The 23412-nt window shown below is 43.7% G+C and overlaps 1 protein-coding gene across 5 annotated transcripts in view; it reads right to left on the bottom strand.

Moving 5' to 3' along the window:
- Positions 1 to 23412, bottom strand: part of MAPKAP1 (MAPK associated protein 1) — a 106799-nt gene that overhangs the window by 48635 nt on the left and 34752 nt on the right. For all 5 annotated transcript variants that reach the window (XM_063353137.1, XM_063353135.1, XM_063353136.1 and 2 more), the window contains 2 exons: positions 12078 to 12250; positions 6822 to 6998 (listed from right to left, as the gene is read on the bottom strand). In XM_063353137.1, the coding sequence (XP_063209207.1) occupies positions 6822 to 6998; positions 12078 to 12250 (350 nt within the window). The remainder of the gene's footprint in view (positions 1 to 6821; positions 6999 to 12077; positions 12251 to 23412) is intronic.

Raw genomic sequence — 23412 nt, 5'->3', positions numbered from 1 at the left:
TCATCTGAATTTCATTCTCTCTTCCCTTTGTTCCTGGCAAAATGAAACTGCCTAAAAGCCCCAAATTTATGTTCTCTAGACCATTTATTATTTATAACTCTATCTTACTCGTCTTCAAACCAAATATTCCCAGCCTTTTCACGCATCTACTTTTTACCCTCTGGATTTCTGCCACGTGTTTAACAGAGAAGGAGCAGAACTGAGCCCGCTGCTCCACATGAGGGAGTGCCATCCACCGCTGCAGCGGCGAGGCTGCCACCTCGGCACAGCCCGAGCACTCCGGGGCGTTGAGTACCACCGTACAGCGAGCTGAGCCCCTCCTAGCTCCACACAGCAAGCTGAGTCCTTCCCAACTCCACACAGAGAGCTGAGCCCTTCCCAAACTCTCCACTGAGGGGCAAGTCATCCCTTGAGCTCCTACAGAGCCCACCAACGCGCACGGGCACCACACAACGTCTCGCCCCCCGGCTCGCTCACCTCACTTCCCACACTCACCTGCTGAGCCGAATTCGGACTTTTTAAAGTGAAAAACCTCTTATACAATTATATTATCATTAGAAAATGGAAACTACCTTTGCTCTTCTAGTTAAATGACCTGATGTTTGGGTGTGAAGTGCTACAGGAAAAGCTTTGCACACTGGACCCTGCCATCATAACACCGATTTGAAAGACATCTGGTGCCTTCAGGTAATTCACAGAATGCCCTGCAAGACCAAAAGCAGGTCTCCAGAGAACTGCAACCAAACTACAGCAAAAGAAATTAAAATACTGCAGAAAAAAACCAATCAGCAAAGGTGAAGAAAAGTCTTCCAAAGCCTTCTATGGCCAAAATGACTGGAGTCACAATTTTATTTTTTTTCCCTTTAGTACAGAATGTTTTTCAAACGTGTTTTCCCACCAAGAGAGTGGGGCTCACAGTGCAGACCAGCCACCGACGGCGGCCGAGCCCGGCTGCCCCAGCGCGGGGCTGCCCCAGCACCAAACCAGGACCTCCCAAAAACGCAACATCCTCTTTCGATTCCCGGCACTTGAGCTGCTGAAGAGCACACGCTGCTGCCGATCCCGCGCGTGTTTCAGGCCGTCCCGACTCGGTCGATTCTCTCCATCGAGCAGCTGGCCTGAGAACTGTCAGACTAATTTTCCTGACACTCTATTACTAACTCATGCCTGAGCCACAGCCATTCTTTGCCTCAGAAGCTGGATCTCATCCCAGAACAATCTTTAAAAGTTTATTTTACTGATCAAAGCAAAATAAGAAAAACCTCTGTGTTTTACTATATTTAGTGTGCTATCCAGTAAGCGAGACTTTGGCAAGAGCAGTGAAATGTAAAGCACAGCCCGCCTTGTAAACTTTGGGATGTTTGCTCTGGAGCGGAGCCAGCGGGGCTGGAACGCCCATCCCGGTTCAGGCGCAGGATTCTGCCCTGCCCCTGCCCCCGTGCCCCGACCCCGCGGCGCTGGGTTTCTCTGACAGTGCACCACAGAACCTCGGTAACAACATTTTAGCACTCGGGACCCCACAAATCTGGGCCAAGAGTGCATTTAAGCCCAGACGAGCCTCTGCGTGACCCGGGGTGAGCCCGGAGCATGCAGAGGACGAGCCCCGTGCCATCCCTGGCGCTGCTGAGCCGGCCGGGAGCCCGCAGCCACCCTCCGCACCGCGTCCCCTCACCAGCATCCATCTCCGACACCCGCCCTGGTGGGAAATCAGCACCGTGAGGTTCTTCTGGAAGAAATACACCCCCACCTCACCGTGCCAGCTCCCAGCCACGCTCCGCATCCATAATGTGCGTGAACTGTCCTCGCTCAACCCAATTCCAGCATATCCTTAATTACAATTATAAATTATGTGTTTTAACTTCCTCTGCTAACGTGTGATACCTTTATTTTAAGTCAACACATTAGAAACCGGGACAGACAAGCAGATGCTATTCAGATCAATTAAAACTGCTGCTTACAAATTGGAAGCCAAAGAAATTCCTTAGCTTGTATTTTCTGTCATTTTGCAAAAACATACCTGGGTGACAAGGTTAAATCAAGCAAAGGAAATCCCTGGCACTTATCATCCACAGGCATTACTGATAAATTGTGCAGTGGAGGAATAAAGGATTACCTTCTGTATTTTTTCATTACACTTTTCTTTTGTTACAGAATACATAAATCCATTGTGGCACAATGTAATATGTATCATCGTGCTACACCTGTGGACGTTTCATAACGGCTGCCATGTCTGTGCAGTCAGGAATGATAAGTGAACCACCCGTGAATGTTAATGATAGTGATCATTCTGCGGTAACTTGGCTTTCCATCTTCTTTTACAGCCTGAGCGCCGGAGCCAGGGTGGCAAGGTTCAGGAGAGGAAAAAGAAAACAAGAGCAGAGGCGCGAGCGTCGGCGGGCTGACGCCGGGTGCTGCCGGGGGGAAGGCACGGAAACAGGCAGCGTCCTCCGCTCCGTGGGCTCCGTTTGCGTAAACAAAACAAAACCCCAACACTTAAAGGACAAAAGGCTTCTGTTCTGAATGAGAAACAAACTTTTCCAAAAGCTGCCTTTCCAATCTGGACCACTTTTGTTTTAAATTTTAAATTTTTCTTTTTTTTTTTTTTTAAATGCTGAAGTGGAATTTATAGCACTTAAGAGCTTGATGCAAAAAATGGTTGGCATGGTTGAAGTGTGTGTGAATGACTAATAACGATTTCCACTTGATCAGCACAAAGTCAAAGTTACGACTAAAAATCCCAGTTGACTCAACATACTTCACTTAAGCCGGGTAATTTTTAAGATAAAGTGCACGGTGATATGACCCGGAATAACTATGCCAGCCACAGTTTTCATTCGGAGCCTAAACGATCTTGCTTTTGTGCATCTCAGGTTCGCCTTGGATAACTCCGTGCGCACGGGGTTAATTGGCTGCATTTTGACACTGCTCGAACCCACCGTTAGACACAAGTCTCACAAGTCGGTTCCTGCGCTGGCTCCTTTCTTGGGGTTCGACTTTCCTGGAGCCCGCCGCCTTAACGTCAGCATCTACGCTGACCTTCTAAAATTTGCATTTTATGAATATTCTAAAACATACTTTGTAGATTACCTACACCCACGTAAGAACTGATGGCAGGCCGTTCCGGGGGTGCTTCTGTAATCTAAGTAAAAAACACATTTCAAAGCTTCGAACTGACTTTGTAAACGTACTATGAAAGCCTGATATTTTGAAAGTGTTTCAAACCTTAATCTATCAGGAATAGCAGAGCTGCTGCTTTGAAAAACATATATATAATAGTCAAAGAAATTTGAACATAATATCAAAATGGAAAAAAGTGCCACAGAGCAGAGGAACAGTATGCCAAATTTCATCTATGAGCCAACTGGCAGCCGAGCCACAACTCCGAGAAACACCATCAGATCGAGTATGTCAAGTCGTGATAATAAAATTTCCAAGGGAAAAAACCCTAATGATAGCACAGATTTATTTTAAGCTCCCTTCGTTCAGAGTCTTTCAGGTATTACTTCATCATCTCGAGAAGTCTGCATTTACATGAATGCGGGGCTTTGTTTGACTCCTCCTGACAAATCGCACTCGACATCAAAGAGGGCTGTTTGCGAATGCCGGGTTTGACATTGGACAAAGTACTGCTCTCCACAACAGACATTTTCCAAAAACATAACTCGCTAGACTAATGGGCAGTTAGAAGCCAGAATGACTGCCCTCCGTCTTCTCCTTGTGTAACTTTGCCAGAGTCCTTGGAACTTGCCAAATTCGGTCATGCCTGCTTAGCTTGCTCGACTGATTGTGCCAGAAAAGAAAATAAGACACAGATGTATTTGAGCTCTTTGAGATGCCAGTAAGAGAGACAGCTAATGGCTTCATTTCGACCCTCCCCTACCAGCTGGGCACAGGTGGGGGGATAATGAGGTCCCTCTCCCTAATCAAACTCAATTATTTACTACTCTATATAGCCACAAAGACATTCACATTCAGCTCGGAATATAAAACGCACCGTGGGCTACTTCCAACCACCGCCACTGGGTATTTATAACTAACTCAAGTGGCCAAGAGTTTGCCTTGGCAGGGGTTTAAGTGTGTGAAGTTCTGCAAACTGTTTCTGCTCAAACATGTCCTGCTGAAACGGGGTCCCCGGCGAGGTTCCGTAGCTGTCAGCTCGGAAACTGCACAACATCTGCAAATACAGCCAATGTGCAGGACGGGTGAGATCTGAAATAAACCACCGTGCTTCAGCGTGAAGCTTCTCAGAAGCACCAACTTTTTTCAACAGTGATTCAATATTAATAAACATTACAAGTCACAAGCCTGACATGGCAGCAGCTGAAATACTTCAGCGTGAGGAGGGAGAAGAGAGATGCAAAATATAAAAACAAAATTACATGCACTAGTAGGATGACAGGGAAGGAAGAAGATGTAGAATTTACAACAAATCCCTACAAAAATCAGACAGCACGCACATTTAAACTCACAGTACTAACAATCTTTTGATCAAGTGATGATCAAGTAATTCTCTATTCTAGGGGACACACTAAAAAACCTAATTTAAATCTCACTATTTATGAGTTACTATTTACACAGGAAGTACAAGCAATTTCAAAGGAACATGTGGACACAGAAAAAGCTCTCTCAGAAAAGCACTACCTCTTATGATGAGTTGTCCTGTTTCTAACCAGCAGGATTTCCCAAGTTAGAAGGAAGGTCCTCGCATAAGCACAAATTAGGTTAAAGCAAAAGATTTCACATTTCTTTTGCAGGATTTGCAGCTGGACCTTGACCCTGCCATGGCCACCAGGCAGAGAACCCTGGCCAGGGCAGGACCCTGCTGAGGTCTCTGGGCTCCACAGGGCAGCACCAGTTCCACCTCCTCCAAGCCATCCTCCAAAACCTGGGACCACACGTGGTCACTGCAGTTAAATACTACCCTCTATTTGAGGGGAGTTTGGGCAACGGGGATTTAGGTAGGAGGCAACTGAGAAAGAAAAGGGGACTTTCTCCAGATGAGAAACCACCAACAATTTCGAATCTTCTAATGAGACAGGCTTCTTAACTCGTCTACCTGCAATAAACACTTGTGATCTTTTTTGATTACATGGAATTAGAATAGAAGCTTCTATATACCTGCTGGAATTTTGCTGGGGATACTGATAACACAGGATTATCTTAAAGACAAAACAATCACAGAATCATAAAATTAAAAAAATCAAATTCCTGGCAATAGCATTGACTGTAGAGAAATGCATGCAGGTGAAAGAGAGATCCCCTCTTCCAGGTAAAACACGCAGCATTCTCCAGTCAGGTGGAAGGAACTCAACATTCTGCATTTCCACAGAAGGAAAAGCCAGTTGCCTGGCTCAGCCGTGGGACCAGAACCTGCACAAACCAAAACGGACCCTGCAATACGACTGGGAAGACTGCTTCATGTCCTCCCCGCACCGGCTCCCCCACGACGCACCCAGCTCAGCACAGCTGAGCATGTTTACCTCAAATAACTTATTTGTAAATGCTGTTGACAGAATATTTTATTTTCCAATGACCTAATACAGTGGAATGGGCCTTTGGGAAATACTTGTGGGATTTCTGAAAATTTCTTTCAGTAGGATGCTTTAGAACGTCTCTAAGAAACACGGTCCACAATAAAGAGTATAAAAATGTAATTAAATAGCTCAGAATTTTTTTAAAAGTCTGATTATTCAAAACCAGAGGCAGCTGTATGATTATGAAGTTTAAGTAGTCCGTTATAAATTAAAGAAATGTCCAACAGCCAGGAAAACCCTATTAGCATTTTCATTTCAAGACATCCAAACATTAAATATTTCTGCCAAGTAAGAAGTGACTTACGCTGCTAGTATTTTGCCACAGTAATTAAGGCCTTCTGATGGTTTACAAGATTTTTCACTCACAAGTAAAGAAAAATAAAAGTGTCCAAGCACAGTATATATCACTAAAACCCTAATCCGCTGATAACGATACAGCCAATTCCTCTTGAGCTACAAACCAGAGAGCTCCAAGTTGCAGTGGCGCGTGGGATCGTCTTCTTCAAAACTCTTCTGGACTTGGAATGGGACTGGATATACCACTCAAACTGGCATGCTCATGTACTGCTCATTCCTCTCCTCAATCCCTGCATTCTTATTAGCGCACTCTGCAAGTATTTGTATTTAAAATTACTTGCTTTTCAGTCCACTAACCCGTCTTAAAATGCAAACTTACTACTTTGTCTACCAGGCTTTGAAAGCAGATTTGGAAGTCTCTCATCTGTGGAATAGCCAAACACCATGCGTAGACCTTTTTTTCCTGCTAAAATTCAATAAATTTTTCCAAAATAATTAAAAAGTCAATAGCAAAATCAGTTCTTAATACCTGTTGAAAAGGGCTCTGGATATCCAGATATCTGGATATCCAACATGACTGGCTTTATAATTTTAACTCTCTGAAGCTATTATATACGTTATTTCATTTATTATTCAGAACATATTTTTCCTAAATAAGCAGCACATCTGGAGCAAAATGAAGACTATGAGCTCAGACTTTGTGTAAAGTCCAAATATTTACTAGCGGGAGTGCAACAGTTCAACGTTCCCCACTAACCCCACGCAGAAGGGCTGATCTTCTCCCCGTAGTGCTGGGCTCGCGCCGATGGGCTCACCCCGGTTGCTGCCGCCAGCACCGACCCTTCTCCCTGCCCCGTGACACCCCCGGAGAACCAGCACCCGCGGCCCTGCATCTCCCTACACTCAGAAGGAGCAGCAGAGCGAAGACGCGGAGGTGGCGCGGAGACACGGCTGTTTCCCGGGGGTGGAGACAGTCAGCCCCGTACTCACATGCGAACAAAGAGCGACTGTTTGGCTGCCAGGCCGGGAGAGGAGTACTTTTCAACCAGCGCCAGGGTGCTGAAGCCAAACTTGTGAATGGGCTCGTTGGAATCCAAGGGTGGAAAATCTGTGTCAACCTCCCCGTCGTCCTCAGCAATATGGAGGCAGTAGGCATTGACGTTGTCACTGAAACACAGACAAACCAAGTGCATTCAGGGGGGAAGCAGGCAACCGCTTCGGTTCAGCCGATCAATACCAGTCGCTAAACGCTGTAGAAAACCAATCAGCAGCCACGCCGGTTACCGGAGTAATACACCTCAAAGCCACTGACGGCATGAATATAAATATGTCCCAAAGTCCCAACATCCCTCACAACCATAAGCAGGTGGTAACAGAAAAACCCCCAAACCTCAGCACAAAGCCGTGAGCCTTACGTCATCGCTAGCGGAACTGCAAGCAAGGGAGTGACAGTGACCAAAATACACCAAAGTCCATAAAAGTTTCATGACTTCATAAAGCTGGAAGCAGTATTTCTCCATTTATGAAACTACCTTTTAGAATTAAAGACAAACGAGCAGTGTCTGTTTTTTCATAGCTCAAGCAACTGCGGAAGAGTTTACTGAGTGTGCGCTGGCAAAGCTGAGCGGGGGCGGGTGGGAAAACGGCGTAAGGAACTATGGGAAAAGTTAAAAATCTGTTCAACATAGTGGCAATGACTAGTAGAAAAGCTACCTTTTCTAAAGATCTAAGTTGTCCAATCGCTAAAAAAAGATAAAAATTAATACAGACTAACAAGTAGAACTAAAGAAAATACGAAAGAAAAACCTGAGCTTCTTTCTTTCCACAAACAAAAGCCCATAGGGAAATAACTATCTATACATACCAGAATGTTAATCATCTTTTCAAATGCTAGTATTTAAATTATCATGCTAAAAATAAGTATTCTTTCTTATTGTAAATGTGCCAGCATTCAAGCATTTTCCACAGCCATGAAGTATAGCTTGAGTGTTCACGTGGCAGTGTGTTTCTAAACTCTGCAGTTTAAATTTGGAGTTTTAATTGCATGATTGATGCTTAAATTAATTAATTGCAAAGTGTATGCTAATTGTTTAATTGGTCGCTTGATCTATATAGATCATTTTTTGAATTAAATGAGTTGATTTACAAAGTTTATTGATTGGATGTGACAATGAATTATTTCGCTGACTACCTGATTTGCAATTTTCTCAATTAATTCACAAACCTTTGGTTGCAACTGTGCTTTATTGAGAGTGCTTAGTCCAGGTGATCTATACGCACCTTGTCACAACTAAGACATTTATTATCTAAAACAGGTAATAATGATGCATTACTATTAATGGAAGCTGTAAATTTGCTAACAAAAAGGTAATCCAGCAAGGTTTGTCACTATGAATTTTGAAAATTCTGCAATACTATTAAAGAAACTTTCATGGGTCTCTGGCCTGCTATGAAGGACTGGAACATTGCTGTGGAATTAATTTTTAACTTCTTCAAGGGTGCTTAAGGGCCTTGTAGGGAGCTGGTGGAGGCAGCGCTGGGCAGGGAATTCCCACAGCAGCCGCCGAGCTGGGCTGGCCCCCGAGGGCTGCGGGGCTCCCCGGGAACAGGCTAAACAAAAAGGCTGTGAAGAGTATAGATACGGCTGAGCCTGCTCGCGTCGTGGGAAATGCCTGGCATGGTTTTCAGGTCCTTCTCCCATTCTATTTAGCTTCTCCATTGCGTCTACTTCAGCACAACTCAGAAGTGGCCCCAGGCTAAGGGACTTCCCAGCCTGAGGGGTCACCCCACGCCCACTGTCCCACGGCTCGCGCCGTGCCTTGCACTGCCCATTTGCTAACCTACTCCTTTGACGGAATTCTCCCCTGTGCACCTGGTGCGCACTTAGAGCCCTGTACAAATAAAGTTAACATTTTCATCTGGTACTTGGTGCATTTGCATAATTCTCCCTGAAGCCAGAGGAACACACAGACATGCGGCAACAGAACACACTCAGTGCGCTCTCAAAGCAATCCAAGTGCCGAAAAAAAATGTGGTGGTGACAACTCCCCTTCCACCGATCATACTGCAAATACACAACGTCAGTTACATCCCAGAAATTAAAGGGGTTACAAACGGCTTCAAACATGAAGTGGGTTCCTGAACACTAACACAGATTAAGTCACAATCTCCTGAAAAAACAAGTCCAACAGTAAAACTGTTCTGCATGTTGAACCTCCACCAGTGCGAGAGCAAAGTCCTGAACTTTAGGCTTCAAAATTACCAGGTGCAAAGTCTTGAGAATCCGAGTCTGCTATGGACAGAACGTTAAGTACAAGAACTGACAGATGTAATGGCATTCTTAACTTCAAAAACCAGGAAGTTTATTTGAATTTTGCATCTCACTATTAATTTATTCCTAGAAAGGGATTTTATTTTTTGCAGGTGGAATCATTACAGCACATCTGTCAGGGGCTGGCAAGAGAATGGTCCGCTGGGTTACGACCAAAGTTCGTACCTAAGAGGCCAGGAACAGGGATGCTACCACTGTCAGTGGTTCCTCAGATCAAGACACTGAAGAGAGACAAATATAATACAATTATAATAAAAAAAGGCAGCCTAACAAAATACAAAATGTTCTCAAGCTGTCAACTAGTACTCACTCATTTCAGACTCTTACATCTACCTTTTAGGAAAAAGAATTAGGCAGTAATATATTCTTTTCCTAAAGGCAGAGGGGCTGTTTCTCTTAATTACAAAGTCTACAACCTCCTCATTATTCTCAAATTGTGTTACTAGTAGGTATATTTGTCATTCTGCATGCATTGTCTATCAGATTGGAAGCATTCTCTATATGTATTTTAGTGCAGTGTCACAACGATCCTGATTTTTCCTTTTTATACTCTAAACTGACTAAATCGGGAACAAATAGCAAACGTAGAATGTGCAACCTACACAAGCGCTCTCCTTCTCTGCAAATGATGGGAATTAGTCTACAGTTAAATGAATCCTTGCTACAGGACAGGCAGTCAGCAGTGCCAAAAAAAAGATGATGGAGAGATGAGAAATAATGAAGAACTCCACAAGAAAACAAACTTCTTGTAATCTTGAGGCTCTGCCCCTTCCTCTGAGCATTTGCACCCGGATTCTCAGTTGCTGCTGTTGGACTGTTCTTGGGAACTCATGCCTCCAGTATTTATTTTAGTATTTCTGTCCTGAGGTTTGATTACATCAGACAGCCCCCTTGGTCGTGATCACTCTTTGACACATCATAACATCTTATCCTTCAAGGCAGACAGAGAAATTAATTTCCCCCCACTGCTGACGTTTGCCGCGGGCAATGATGTTTCATGGAACACCTCTGCTCGTGGTTTGAGGTGTGCTGGGCTCCTGAAAAATATACGTGTGTCCAAAGATTGACATTAGTGGTATCTTGCTCGTTAAAAAATATGCTAATTGTACTCAAAGGACACTTTTTTGAACTGATGATATAATGAACAGAAATTAATAACAGCAAATGAAATGGCACCATCTGCAAATAATTTTGTATTTCTTCTCCAGTGTAAAAAAAATGCCAAATCAAACTGAAGTATTTAACCTCTGAAACATCTCATCTGTTTGTTGAGAAGAGCTGAGGAAACCCCATATCCAAGGCAACGATATCCACGAAACCGTCTGCAGGAGGGGCTGCTCTTCTGGGCCGTCCCGTGCCTGCGGAGCAGACACCAACCAGCCCCAAAGCTGAGGTCAGGTGCCCCCTCAGCACCCCCCTGCCCCCTGCAGCTGGGCCCCGGCAGCAGAGACGGCTACCGAGCCCTCAAACGCTTCTGAAAAATGCTGAAAGAGAAAACTATAAAATTCAGTACCAAAAAACCCCATGTACCAGATATTCCAGGAAAAACAACAACAAAATGAAAACTGGCTCCTATAGGAAAAAAAACCAAGCAAAACTGTGAACCTTCTTTGCACCAGAAAAGTCACCCGCTAGTATCTGTTACGAATAACTGCCTAACAAACTATTTTAAGTTCTTATTTTATGGTCTATGACCCAGCAAAAGCTGAAGTATTTTACAGAACTGTTTTAAAACAGAAGTCGCTCAGACGAGTGTCCCTGAAGAACCTGTTTGACACACCCTGGGTCACCTCCCGTGATAAAGTACCGGCTCTCACCAAACAACACAAGTTCCCCAGCGCAGCAAATCCAACCCCTTTTTCAGCCCCAGAAATCTTAGGGGCAGAGCTCTTTCCCAGTGAAGGCGTAGGCCATGATTACCAAAGGTACTGAAAAATCCATCGATTAACTAAAGCTGAAATTTCTGAGGACGACACAGACGCTGCTCTTTACGGCAAAGAGCCAACGTGACTCAGGGCTGTGTCTTGTAGAAATTATAAAGTATGGCATGATAGAGGTTTTTGAATGCAAGAATGCAATTTTATCCACAATTTAGAAGAAAAATGGTATTTATTTTGTTTTTGGGATCCTTACTAGCATATCTTTATTTTAGCGCTATCTCCAGGATGATAGCCTGGAAAGAAAAGCACCTTTAGCCCCTCTGCCTGTGAATTCTTAGAAAACCAGATTTATTTTAACCCGTGCATAATGAATTAAAGTCGTTATGTCAGCAAAATGCCAACAGAAAGCAAGTTAAGTGATAACGCTGAAGTTTCATGACAGAACTCTGACTTGTTTCCAGGCATCGTCACAATGCTACAATCTATTCTGTGGGCTCCGGAGAACAGGAACAGGATTTTGAGACACACCGTCACCCAGCTCAGCGATTCCTCCCTCCGCGGCTCTCCAGGAGGAGCCGGCTCTGTGCCGAGAGAAGAGTCAGAGTCTGGGCACCTTCCCTCGGCATGAACACGAGAGGGAGTTACGGATGAGTTCCGGATTTTATTTGACATCCTTGTGATCTCAGCCATTAAGAACACCACCAAAAAATAGATGGGACATAAAATAAAAAATGTCTCCGTGACACCAAAAGAGACAAGATTTATATTATTTTTACACAGAGCATTTTGAAATTATGATTCATTTACAAATCCACGGTTTCATATGCTTATCATTATACAGTACCCGGTACTTTAATTGAAAGAGAAATGGCTATAGATGCACGTGTCCTGCTCAAAAGGAAATACTGATAAATGTGCAGGTGGTTTCTCTAAGATTTATCTATAAAAACATTGACATGGAAATCCATTTCATTATGCAAAAAGGCTGCAGAGGAGAAAATTAGAGATCAAGAGGTAGTAAAGAAAGAACATTACTTCAGTTTTGGTTCCCGTCCCTCACTTGTATATTGCCAGCATATTAGTCCAATCAGGTCATGCACCTTGGCATTTGCTATCGTCACAACTGTCATGGGCTGCAGTTTGTCTTGGCTTGTGTGCAGTGGGAGGTAGACATCAATTTTTTTGGTTGCCGTTGTACCAACATGACCCTGTCGAGAAAATATATTTCATTAGAATGTATAAAAGAAAAAGTATGACAGCGCTAATACAAAATCTGGAACGGGTGGAATTCTTTTCAGCAGAAAGATTAAAATACACTGCTACGACTTGAAATCAGAAGCATGAACGTTTAAGTTCCAATTCTTTTACTGCTGTTTAATGTATCTGTAAAAATTATATGAAATATTTGGCAATGATTTCACAGATTTCCATAAGAAGCCTGAGCTTCATTGAAGATCCCATGTTCTTGCAGGATTTTGCCGTCAGCATTTAATGCTAGCATTACCCTCGTGTCTACGCTTCTGCTTTCCTCTGCAGTCCCTTTTCACCACGCGCAAAGCCCACCTGCCTCAGGAGCAGAGCCACCATCCTCCTGCCGTGCCTTATCCCTACGGCTGGCACGGCCCCGCTGCCGCCTGGCGCGGGGGCACCCACAGAGCCCATCTCAGCACCCGTTACTCCGGGACACGTGGGCGCTGCCAGCGCTGCTCGCTTTCCAGTGTTCTCCTGCCCTCCAGCGTTAGCGGGGGACTCCTCTACCTCCTCCCCTCCCTCTGCCCCAGAACCAGAGGGGCCCACACTGACACCGGTCGCAGGGGGTACGCGCAGGGAACTTGCAGTGTTTGCAGAAGGGTAATCGCAGGGAACTCGCGGCGTACGCAGACGGGAGATGAACCTGGCTGGCATGTTGCCACCAGAAGGAGGGGAATGGAGCCCTCCACAGCCGGCAGCGTCTGCGCGCAGAAACAGCTGAGACCTACACTTGTACCCTACAGACACCAACCACGCAGTTACGGGGCTCAGGTCACAGCCGGACAGACACCGCCGGCTGCTTGGCCAAGGGACATCAAACCAGTAACCCGGGTAGAGAACTGGGCAATGCATGTCAGTCCTACATGGGCGTTACAACGATGTTTAAAAAGAAACCTTAGGCTTGGCCTTGGTTTGCCAAGAGAAGAACAAAATCACACACACAACTGAGCCATTAACCTATTTTGAACTATTTGAAGACAACCAAGGAGGATTAACTAATACTGGTTTTTATTGGAACTTACTGTATTAAAAAAAATATCTATTTGGCACTGTGGAGATTAACAATTAAATAAAAGCTAAAATACATAGCAACGTAAAGACCTATAAAATTTGCATTACAAGAAAAAAATGTTTAATCTACTACGGAGAGAAGTGCATTTTTACACCAGTAATCTTTTAAACAGACAAAAGATTGTACATCCTGATCCCCTCTTCAAAAGCACCCCTGATGTAACCATCTATCTCTATCTATCTCTATACGTATATGGGCCTTCAGAGAAGAGAGTATTATTCGAATTAATCACTCGGAATTCCAAGTAACAGAATAAAAGGATTCAATACTATAAATCTACGACGAGAGTATAAAACAGGGAGTTAAATGCCATGTGCTAATTTCAATATATCGTTAAAAACCATTTGATCCATCAGTGTGATTATAAATTAGAGAAATAATAGGAATTTAAAGATTAAAGTTATCCATACTAGCATAGCTAAAAGTATTATTAAAATCCATCCAAATACAATGAAATTGTTTTTTAAGAAAGCATTTTTATAGTGCAGACACCTCCTCTTCCCATGTTTTTAAGGTAAGAAGAAACTGGTTTTACCCCCTTTAACGGCAATGTTGTATTTGTAACAGAATACGGGACACGCCATCGCCGTGTTCGGATAAGCCTTAACAAGCCTTTGGGTGAGCCAGTGGGCCTGGGACTCCCCGGACACCATCCAGCCCACGGCCCTACCTCTCCAAGGGAATCGTTAACACAACGCAACTACAACCGCTGGAAAAATAAGGGTCTTTCCTTCCTTCTTGCTTTCTCCTCTTGCTTTCCTACATACAGGACTTATTTTTAAGGGGAATTAAGCCAGTATCAGGTAATGAGTCACCAGCGTCAACGTCTGTCCCTGTCCCTGCCCAGGCACAGACAGCAGCCGGGGGTCGCCGGGACGTGCGCGAGGCCGGGAGCGTCGCTCAGGCCACGGCCAGGGACGCCAGCCACAACAGACCCAGAGCTCAACTGTGTGTGCATGTGAACAAGTAAATAGGAGTTATCAAGGAAATTAATGTGACTCCTTGGCACGCGAAGTTAGTTACATATTTAAATCCAAGGATGGCAGCATCATAAGTAATGCTTAGGCCTGATAATGGAAAATCCAAGAAAAATTGACAACCAGATGTGAGAGTCGCCGCCAAGGTTACAAGCGCTGTAGACAGCATAAAACCAGGGAACGGCCAAACGTGCCAAGAACTGTGACTAATCACCAAAAAGACCAGATTATTCCATTAGCCACTATGACAAGTACAGACTGTTTTATAAACTCATAATCCAATAAACACATGTATTTATAAAATAAACACATCCTAGGGACCCTGATCTCACAATTATCAGAAATAAGATGGTATCTTTCCTTGTGCTACCTTTCGCAGTGCTTCTCTCTCCTTTGCCCTACACCGTGCTGTTGCCTTGGGTTGTTTTTAAAAAAAATTTTCTTTGTTTTTCCCCATCTCTAAATTTCCTCTACCACCTCCAGTCTATTTTTACCATCTTGCTTGTCCAAACTCCCTCCATTACCGATATCCTTGTTCTCCTGCTCACAAACACTCCGCATGAACCCCAAGATGAGACGTGACATAGACCGAGGGTAATTCATAGACATTTTGGGATTCCAGCTGCTCTCTGAGCGCGGGGAGCGATACCAACAGCAGTAGTACTGGGAAATGGCTCAAAAGCATCCCGATTACACTTAAGACCTCTAAAAAATACTTTGCGAGTGAAATACTTCTATTAATTAAAAGTGCTGTAAAACTGACTGCCACAAGATATTAGAGAGGCTGAAACCTGAGATTTGGAAGCTGATTAGACTTTCCGCTGGTAACGAGAACATTCAGTGCCACGTGGGGCAGGAAACATTGGCGTGGCCTGGAAACACGTGGGTCGAGGCTTTGACCGATCAACCACCAAGTCAAGGGGTCCGGGGGAATCTCCACTGCCTTTGTCACAAATTGCTGATATTGGCTCTGAACCAGCACTACAAATCCAAAGCGTCAGGTACCTGTCTACAGGACGGAACGAATGCATATTCTTAGTCTGGTCCTGTAAATATTAATGGTGTGGGAAGTCCCACGGAGCTCAATTACTTGCCTGTGCAAAGCTCATTAGGGAAGGATTTGTGGGTGGTGGGACCGAGTAAAAGGCATCCAATTACTCGTCTCAGTGGCCAAGAGGCAAAGACCTCGCCACGCTGGATTTCACAAGTAATAACTCGTGGGCTTTGCGTGGTGCTCGTAGTCACTTCTTCAGGAGGAATCATTCAGAACCAGATTACAGACTCTACTGGAAGCAAAATTACTTTTTTTCTCCCAACTAAAAACTGTATTCCAACCATCAGTGCTGAGGAGACCCAGAAGATAAAGTACAATTACCTATATTCAAAAAGGCAGCATCAAACTTTATTAATAGATTCTGTATAAAATTCAATGGAAAATCTATTCAGGGCCAGGGGCCTTACCATTTGGAGTTTCCTTAATAGCCTCCAATAAATCTGGGAAGCATAAAGGGGCTGTTAAATTAACATTTTCCTGATCTGTCACCTGTGGTATAGTTAATTTGTCAAAAAATTCTTTTAGCTTGTCACTGGACACTGTATATTCTGACAAATGAAGTCTGGAATAAAATTGACAAAATATCTCGTTAATTTTCTAGGAAATCACAAATCTGATTCCATTAAGCTTTTATTGTTAGAAATGTTATATTCCACCAATCCTTTAAGGAAGTGAGGAGTAACTGGATACACAGAAAACATACAATAAATCACAGAAAATTTTCTTAGTATTTTTATTAATGGATTCTCTGTAGGCTACCTAGTGCTCTCCTACAGTCTGATCTTACGGAAATTTCCGTTTGCTATTTCCATTGCATTTTCATCTCACTCAGAGCAAAGATGATGTTTCACCATCTGCAACTCACTGGCGGAGTCACGGCGCGGTGCAGCACGCGCAGCCTGGAAGAGGCCAAAAACCAGGAATGCTATTTCCCAAATCGTTGCTAATGTGCTGTGCACATAAACGAATCACTTAATTTCTTTATATTTCTGTTTTCTCTGTCCCTGTCATCAGAATTCTCGGTGGCTGGCACATCATAGTTCTTTGGCACATTCCAGCTTTTCTTTTCTGCTGCTGTTCAAGAGCCGCACAGAATCATGTCTATTATTTGACATTGCTGAAAAGTTCGGTCTGCCGAATTCACAAACTTTCTGCTTTCTATTTTTAATAGTTTCTTCTGAAGGAATAACTTGGTATTTAAGACTATTGCTCCTGGGAATCCATGCTTCTCCCGTTATCTAAAATAGAGACAGACTAGCATAGTAGTATTTGGTGATATAGAACGGTAGTCGGGCTAATTCCAAGAACACAAGTAGCACCACCAGCACGTACATGTGTTGTGGGACCTGCAGACACAAGAGGACGAGTGAAGGATACGACAGGCAACTCAAACGATGAATTTTCGTGGGTTTTCTAGGATTGTATTTGCGAGCTGTGGCGTTTAGTTATATAAATACTGGTTACTACAACAATGACAGGAAAACCACACGTAGAATGATCTTCATTGGCTATGTATAACTTTAGAAATGTCTGTATCATTAAATAATGTTTTGTAATAAAATACGCTTTAAATATAAACACAGGATGTTAAATTAAAAAAGAAAAAAAATACATATTTAAACTCTATAAATTCTTTCAACCCAAGAAGTCTTTCTAAGATTTAAAATCAACTTTTAATCAAAGTCCATGGGAAAATATATACCTCCCTCCGATCCCAGAAGATGTAGATCTTGAGCAGATTATCACGGGGGCACTAATACTCTTCCCCGCGACAGAGGAAGTTCGGTACCGCCTGTCCTCCCCGGGACACCTCACTCCCCAGCAGAGCTCGGCAGAACCTGCCTAACGGGCAGCTAACGAACTAGTCATGGAGAAAAATGTGTGCGCTGGATCCCGCGCACTTCTCATTTGCTTCACCGCACACCACAGTAGAAAATTAAAAGAAAGCCCATAAACATTTCTCAGAGAAAAAGTGATTAATTTTCAACAATAATAATTTACTGCATCTTCCTGTACAATAGAGTTCTGTGCCTAAATGTTATATCACTTTAAGATTAGATGCTCTAATGATATAACGCAAAGATTTTACTGAATCATTATTTAGTGGGAGTCATAAAAACCTCTTAAAATTAATCTTTCATGCACATCTAGCTTATCCAAAGTTAGCATTTAATTAGATGGCCTTGGCACAAATGAGCTTACTACTTTATTTGCTCAATCAGTATATGTCTCTTCAGTAATTATAATTAATTTAAGTCATTGACTCACCTCCCAGCAAACAATGCTAAACATTACACAAAATGGAAACAAATGCTTATCCTTTTCCAAATGTAAAATGTCTCCTCACTTTTAAACTCAGGGAAATGTTTTTTGTTTCAGGTGACAGGGCGTTTAATATACTCCGCGATCCAGCAGTCACCTCTTAACCATAACTTACTCACGCAGGTATTTAACCAGCAGATAGAAAATACATGAAGGGGAAAAAATTGAAATCTATTAACTCAGCATTTACAACACAAACAAAAGTTCTAACAGATTAGAGCACAGATGTTTATGGCAATGCGAAGGACTACATTTTTCTAAGACAACCATTGAAAAGCATCGTTTTCTAAGCTCTTGATGTAAAAAAAAAATAAAAATAAATTATTCCTTCATCCAAATATGTGGGAATAGAACAGTCAGTCATATTCACTCATAAGCAAAACAGCTTTTGAGGGGCTGAGTAGAAAAAGAAGGGTCATCTGAAAAAAAAAATAATTTTTTTTTAAATTTTTTTTTAGATTAGATGATCAAATACCTTAAAAGCTTTCAACAAGCATGTGGCAGAAGCCCTCGCACTGCAGCGCAACACAACGGCACCGCCGGCACACGGTTGAGCGCAGAGAGGCTGGCGGCCGGGCAGGACGAGGAACACGCTGCTCGGCCCCGGCCCCGCAGCGGAACGCGGAGCTGCCACTGGCAGAATTTGTGCGGTGAGCACAACAGCATCGAACGTAATACCACGGTTAAATATTTATAACATAGTCTGTTCTTTTCATTTCCACAGTGTTATAACAGATCTGGAGGAAATGCCTGTTCAGCTGCGTATTACACTAATACTCAGAGCACGAGGGTAACTCCGTCCGTACAAAAGTCCAGGGTAGATCCACCCTTGTGTTACTCCCCAAGGCACCATACCACACCCGCTATGGCAAAATAGGAATGATGTTTATTCTACCAGGTGGCTAAGCCAGGACTGTATTTGTCGTTACTACAGCCATACGACTGCTTCTGTTATTCTTAAGTCATTTCTAGAAAACGCCACCAGTGAGGCACTGGGACAATGACTCCAGAGCGGCGGAGGCGAGCAGGCTGCGCTCGGCACGCGTCCCCGTCCCCATGCTCCCCGTCCTCACACGTCCCTGTCCTCATGCCCCCCTCCGTCCTCACACCCCCCCATCCTCACACGTCCCCCCATCCTCTCGCCTTCTCCATGAAGCTTCAAAGTTGTTCCTTTCTGAGGAGCGGGTTCTCCTTTGCATCCCCCTCGCTTGGGCTGCAGAGTTGGCAGATCACAATGTAAAATTCCATTAACATTGTTAAATACTTAATTTATCTTATTCGCACTGTCACTATTCATAAAAATTTAACCCAGTAATTTCCTGTTACACAAAGCATAACAAAGTATGAATATTTAACTACAAGGTAAATAACACACTATTATTTTTTATTCTAAATTGTTGACTTCACTTAGCATGTCTGCTTTGTATAGCACCACACTATTTTTCAATTAAAGGTCCAGATGTTTCAAAGGCTCCAGTAGGCAGCAGCAGTTATGAGAAATGTGTTATCTGCATTGCAATGATCACTACAACATCAGCTCCAGGCTGCATTAACATGCTCATGTTTTATTCCAGCCCCCCTCCTAATGTACCAGTTAATTATACAACACACAGCTGAGAAACATAACCTCCAGAGCTGGACAGTTTCCTTCCACGCTTCCACCTGAACAAATTTTTATACGCACCTCAAAACTATGATTTACATATATAACCACACCACCAAGTATCCCAAATTACTGCCTGTCCTCTCTTGGCATTCACTCCCACAATTAATAAAAATATGCAAGTCCTGAGCAAAGAGTAAGACACGTAATTCTTGTAACAGCGTATTTCCATCATATTAACACGCATTCATCCATACAACTCACTTTGGATTAAAAACTGCTTTACTTAAAAGTGCTATGAACATGATTTCTTGTTACTGCTCTTTTTCCGACAAATGTTATCTGGAAGGCGGGAGGAGCCCCCAGTCCGTCCCCTTTGCCGCTTGGCCTCCTTCGCTTTCACACAGGTCCCAGTTTGTAGAGAACTGGTCCCAGTGCATCTCCCATGGACGGGAGACCGACCTGCTCTGTGGCACGTGGCCGGAGGGAGCGCAGCTCCCACGCCCTCCCCACACACAGGGACCCGCAACCGCCTGCCCCCGGGGCTGGACATCCCCCCCCGGCCCCCACAAGCCAGCCCGGTGTTACACCCCGACCGGGGGTTACACCCCGACCGGTTCGGTTCCAATGCTCCTGCTGGAGAAGGGAAACACACGTTCAGATTTATCAAACTACAACTGCTACAGCTGCAACCAAAAAGCATTCATTACACGAAACCATCCTTGGGTTCCATGTAGCGGAGAGAAGGAATGGCCTACTTTAGAAGAATTATTTATATTTTACTTAGTAATAAACATTACAATTTAATACCAAGGAATAGAGTTATTCTTTGTAATAACAAAATGCAACGAAAACTTACAATTAAAACTACACCATAAACATCATTTGTATGTTAAGAAATACTCCACGATATATTTTAACGAACAGATGCTATACAAAAGATAAATGTTTTCAGAAATATTCAATCCTTAAACAGATCAGCCTCTAATCCTCTGCTTCTGTTGCATAAAGCAGACAGCTTAAGTTCCTCGAGGACATTAGCCAACCTTAGGTGGAACATTTTTAATACATCACCGTGTCACTTTTTAATGTGCCACAATCTATTAACCACATGGCAAACTAACAGGGATTTTTAAAATATGGGTTTTATAGCTTTGTGCTGGTGATTAATTAAATAAATAGCCAGCGTTTCACAAATCATCCCTCTAATTAGTCTAAACCAGACACTTTGCATTCGCTGGCATCGTTGCCATCTGAAGCTCACAGAAGGGCAGAGCGCTGCGAGGAGGAGCGCGGGCGCCGCGGCGCGCGGGCAGCGCAGCCCGGCTGGCAGGGCACCGCGTGCCCCGGCAGAGCCGCCTCCGCGCAGGTGCTGCACGCAGCTGGAACCGCACTCCCGCTGCCCGGGAAAGATGGTCTGCGCAATTACCCTCCCTCGTCCTGAAGGGAACGGTCGAGACAACAAAGGAAACGGAGCCCTATCTGGAATTTGACCTGAAGTAGCAAAGTTGGACGTTGCAGAAAATGAACAAATATTGAAGGCAGATGCTAGAAAAAAATTTACGAGCTAAATGATACATTTTCTGTCAAAACATTTCAAAGTTGAAGCTACAACTAATTACATGCAGTCCATTCAAAGAAGCCAAGCAAGGCTTATCATTAAAATGACTCAATTATTCTTAAAAAGAAGGAGAAAATCATCTGTAAAACCTGCCTGAAATCTCATCATTTTTACTGTGCCTATCTAGATAGATCATTTCCCCCAGAGCTCAAATTAAACTCTTAATAGTTAATATGTTCAAGTTTTACTACAGGTTTTTCTCCAAATTATTATTAACTGGAATTTCCTATCTAGGAAGGTTTTTATATGGAAATATGTTCTGCAGTGTTTAGTGACACTATCACAACAGCTTTTCCCCCCTCAATTTAAAAACCATCAGAGAGACGGAAAATGATGTAGCAGCCAGGCTGCTGGTGACACGGGATTTGATTTCCTCTACCAGGTGATTCCTTCTCAGCATCAGTCACTGAACTTGCCCCTGACACCGAAGTTCCCTTGACCTCAGGAAGATTTGGCAGTGCTCAAAGCCCACGTCACACCCCGCTGGGACGGGGACGTTGCTTGGGTCCCCCGGCAGTGGTGGGACGTGCCATGCCCATGCTGCGATGTCTGCCCAGAGCCCCGACCCCAAACCACCGCCAGAACCGCGGAGCTGCTCGCCACGCGTGATGCCAACCTGCACCTTACTCCATCCCACCTCGGTACTATGAGCTACACGTCACGGGATTAAAAGGCGCAGCCTTGAGAAAATGATCTGTGATAAATAGTGCCAGGGCTGGGTTACACCAAGAAAAATTATGTAGAATTTGACTTGGTTATATTACTTGTCAGTGAGATATATTCATTTAATCAAACTAAATTTAAACAACTGTGATGCCAGCAATATGGTCAAGGTTTTTGTACTGCAAAAATTGATTAACAAAAGAATAAACGCCTTAGTGCTCTGTTAAATGAAACTATTTGCTCTTCTTGGAAAAAGAACAGAATCCAATTAAAAAAACCAAACAACTAAACCCTCTTCAGTGCGGGATGTCTGGCCGCCTCCTTCAGTTCGATAACTTCTCTTCAGAGTTTAAGAGTTTTCGGACTCTTTTCAGAGCAATACCGGGGTCGACCGCCAAACTGCATCCAGTGCCCAGCACCGAGCGGTGCCCCAGAGCAAGGCACCTGAGAGAAATGATCTTAGCATACACAACAAAGAATCGCAAGGCCTGAGACTTAATGCCACCCTTTCCTAGCAGTCAAAAAAAAAAAAAAAAAAAAAAAAAATCCTCAAAACCTGCAACACAAGTTCAGGCCTGGGATTTCTCCTTTCAAGAAATGTGAAGTTCTAATTTGCTGCACTGACGCAGCCTGGCAGATCTCCGGCGGCGGACTTGTCTCTGTTTTTACCAGCAGCGTGGCTGCAAAAAGAACTGACTGGCTGTGAAAATTTGATACCGCTTCTTTTGGAAAATATTATTTACATTACATATAAACATGCACTGAAATTCTACATAGAATATGTAGAGAATATGAATAGGTTTTCCCTATTATTGTGCCCTCAAAATTACTTTTATAAATATATTTTACACAGCATATAATATACATCCCGAAACAACACAAATGACTCATAGACTTCGAGCTGAGAAAAAAACCTGGACTCCCGGCTTCCTGCAGGATTAACATTCTGTGATACGTTTCAGAAGACTGGCCTGATAATTCCAGTATGGCTCAAATCTCTCTGATAATTATACCCTATCCCCATGAATTTTCTTTACACTTTTATCTGGATGCAGAAAAGACCTTTCTTCCTGCCCACAAGTACTTCGACTCGAAACCGCCGTGTTTCTCTCCAAAATCGCTCCTTTACAGAGCGTGCCACACGAGGCCCGGCCCCAGCTGACGCCATGCAAAGGCTGGGTTCTTGCTTGAGGTCATTTTGAGCCAAAAGCCATTTAAATCAGTTATTTAAAAAAAAAACAAAAACAAAAAAACCAAAGACAAACACGTTCCCTATGTGGTAGGGAATCTATATCAGCATTCCAGATGACCACAACCGCGAAGAAGGAAGCCCAGGACTAATAATATTGACTTTTCAACTCTAACATTACACCTCTGTCCCCAATGCGCAGGAGGTGCTGGTCCACCACTTCTCCACCCACCCACCACAACGCACCAGTTTGAGAAAAGGCCGTGTCCTGCCCAGCTCGGACAGACACCTGTCGTTTTGGTGGTTCTACTCCAAAGTTCAGCCTCAGGTGGGACTACTCCAAAGTTCAGCCTTAGGAAGCTTTTGCCCTTAAAGTCTTGCACATGCTAGTTCAAGCAAGCTGAATTGATGCAGGATTAAAACCTGTTCTCCTGCAGGTGACACTACCAAAAAACCCCCAACCCCCCCACTGTGAAACGCGAGACCCAGTAAATGCTCCACAGCACTTTCTGACATCAAGTGTTTTCAGTATTGTTTTCCTCAGGACATAGGCCCCTATCAGCCTAAGGCATGATAAATTCAGTCTCAACAGAGAGCTAAGAAACTTTTCTGTTAGTA

Source organism: Chroicocephalus ridibundus, chromosome 15 (assembly GCF_963924245.1).
Source record: "Chroicocephalus ridibundus chromosome 15, bChrRid1.1, whole genome shotgun sequence".
Taxonomy (NCBI): Eukaryota; Metazoa; Chordata; class Aves; order Charadriiformes; family Laridae; genus Chroicocephalus; species Chroicocephalus ridibundus.
The sequence above is the reverse complement of the archived record's forward strand: the minus strand, read 5'-3'. Positions and strand labels throughout refer to the sequence as shown.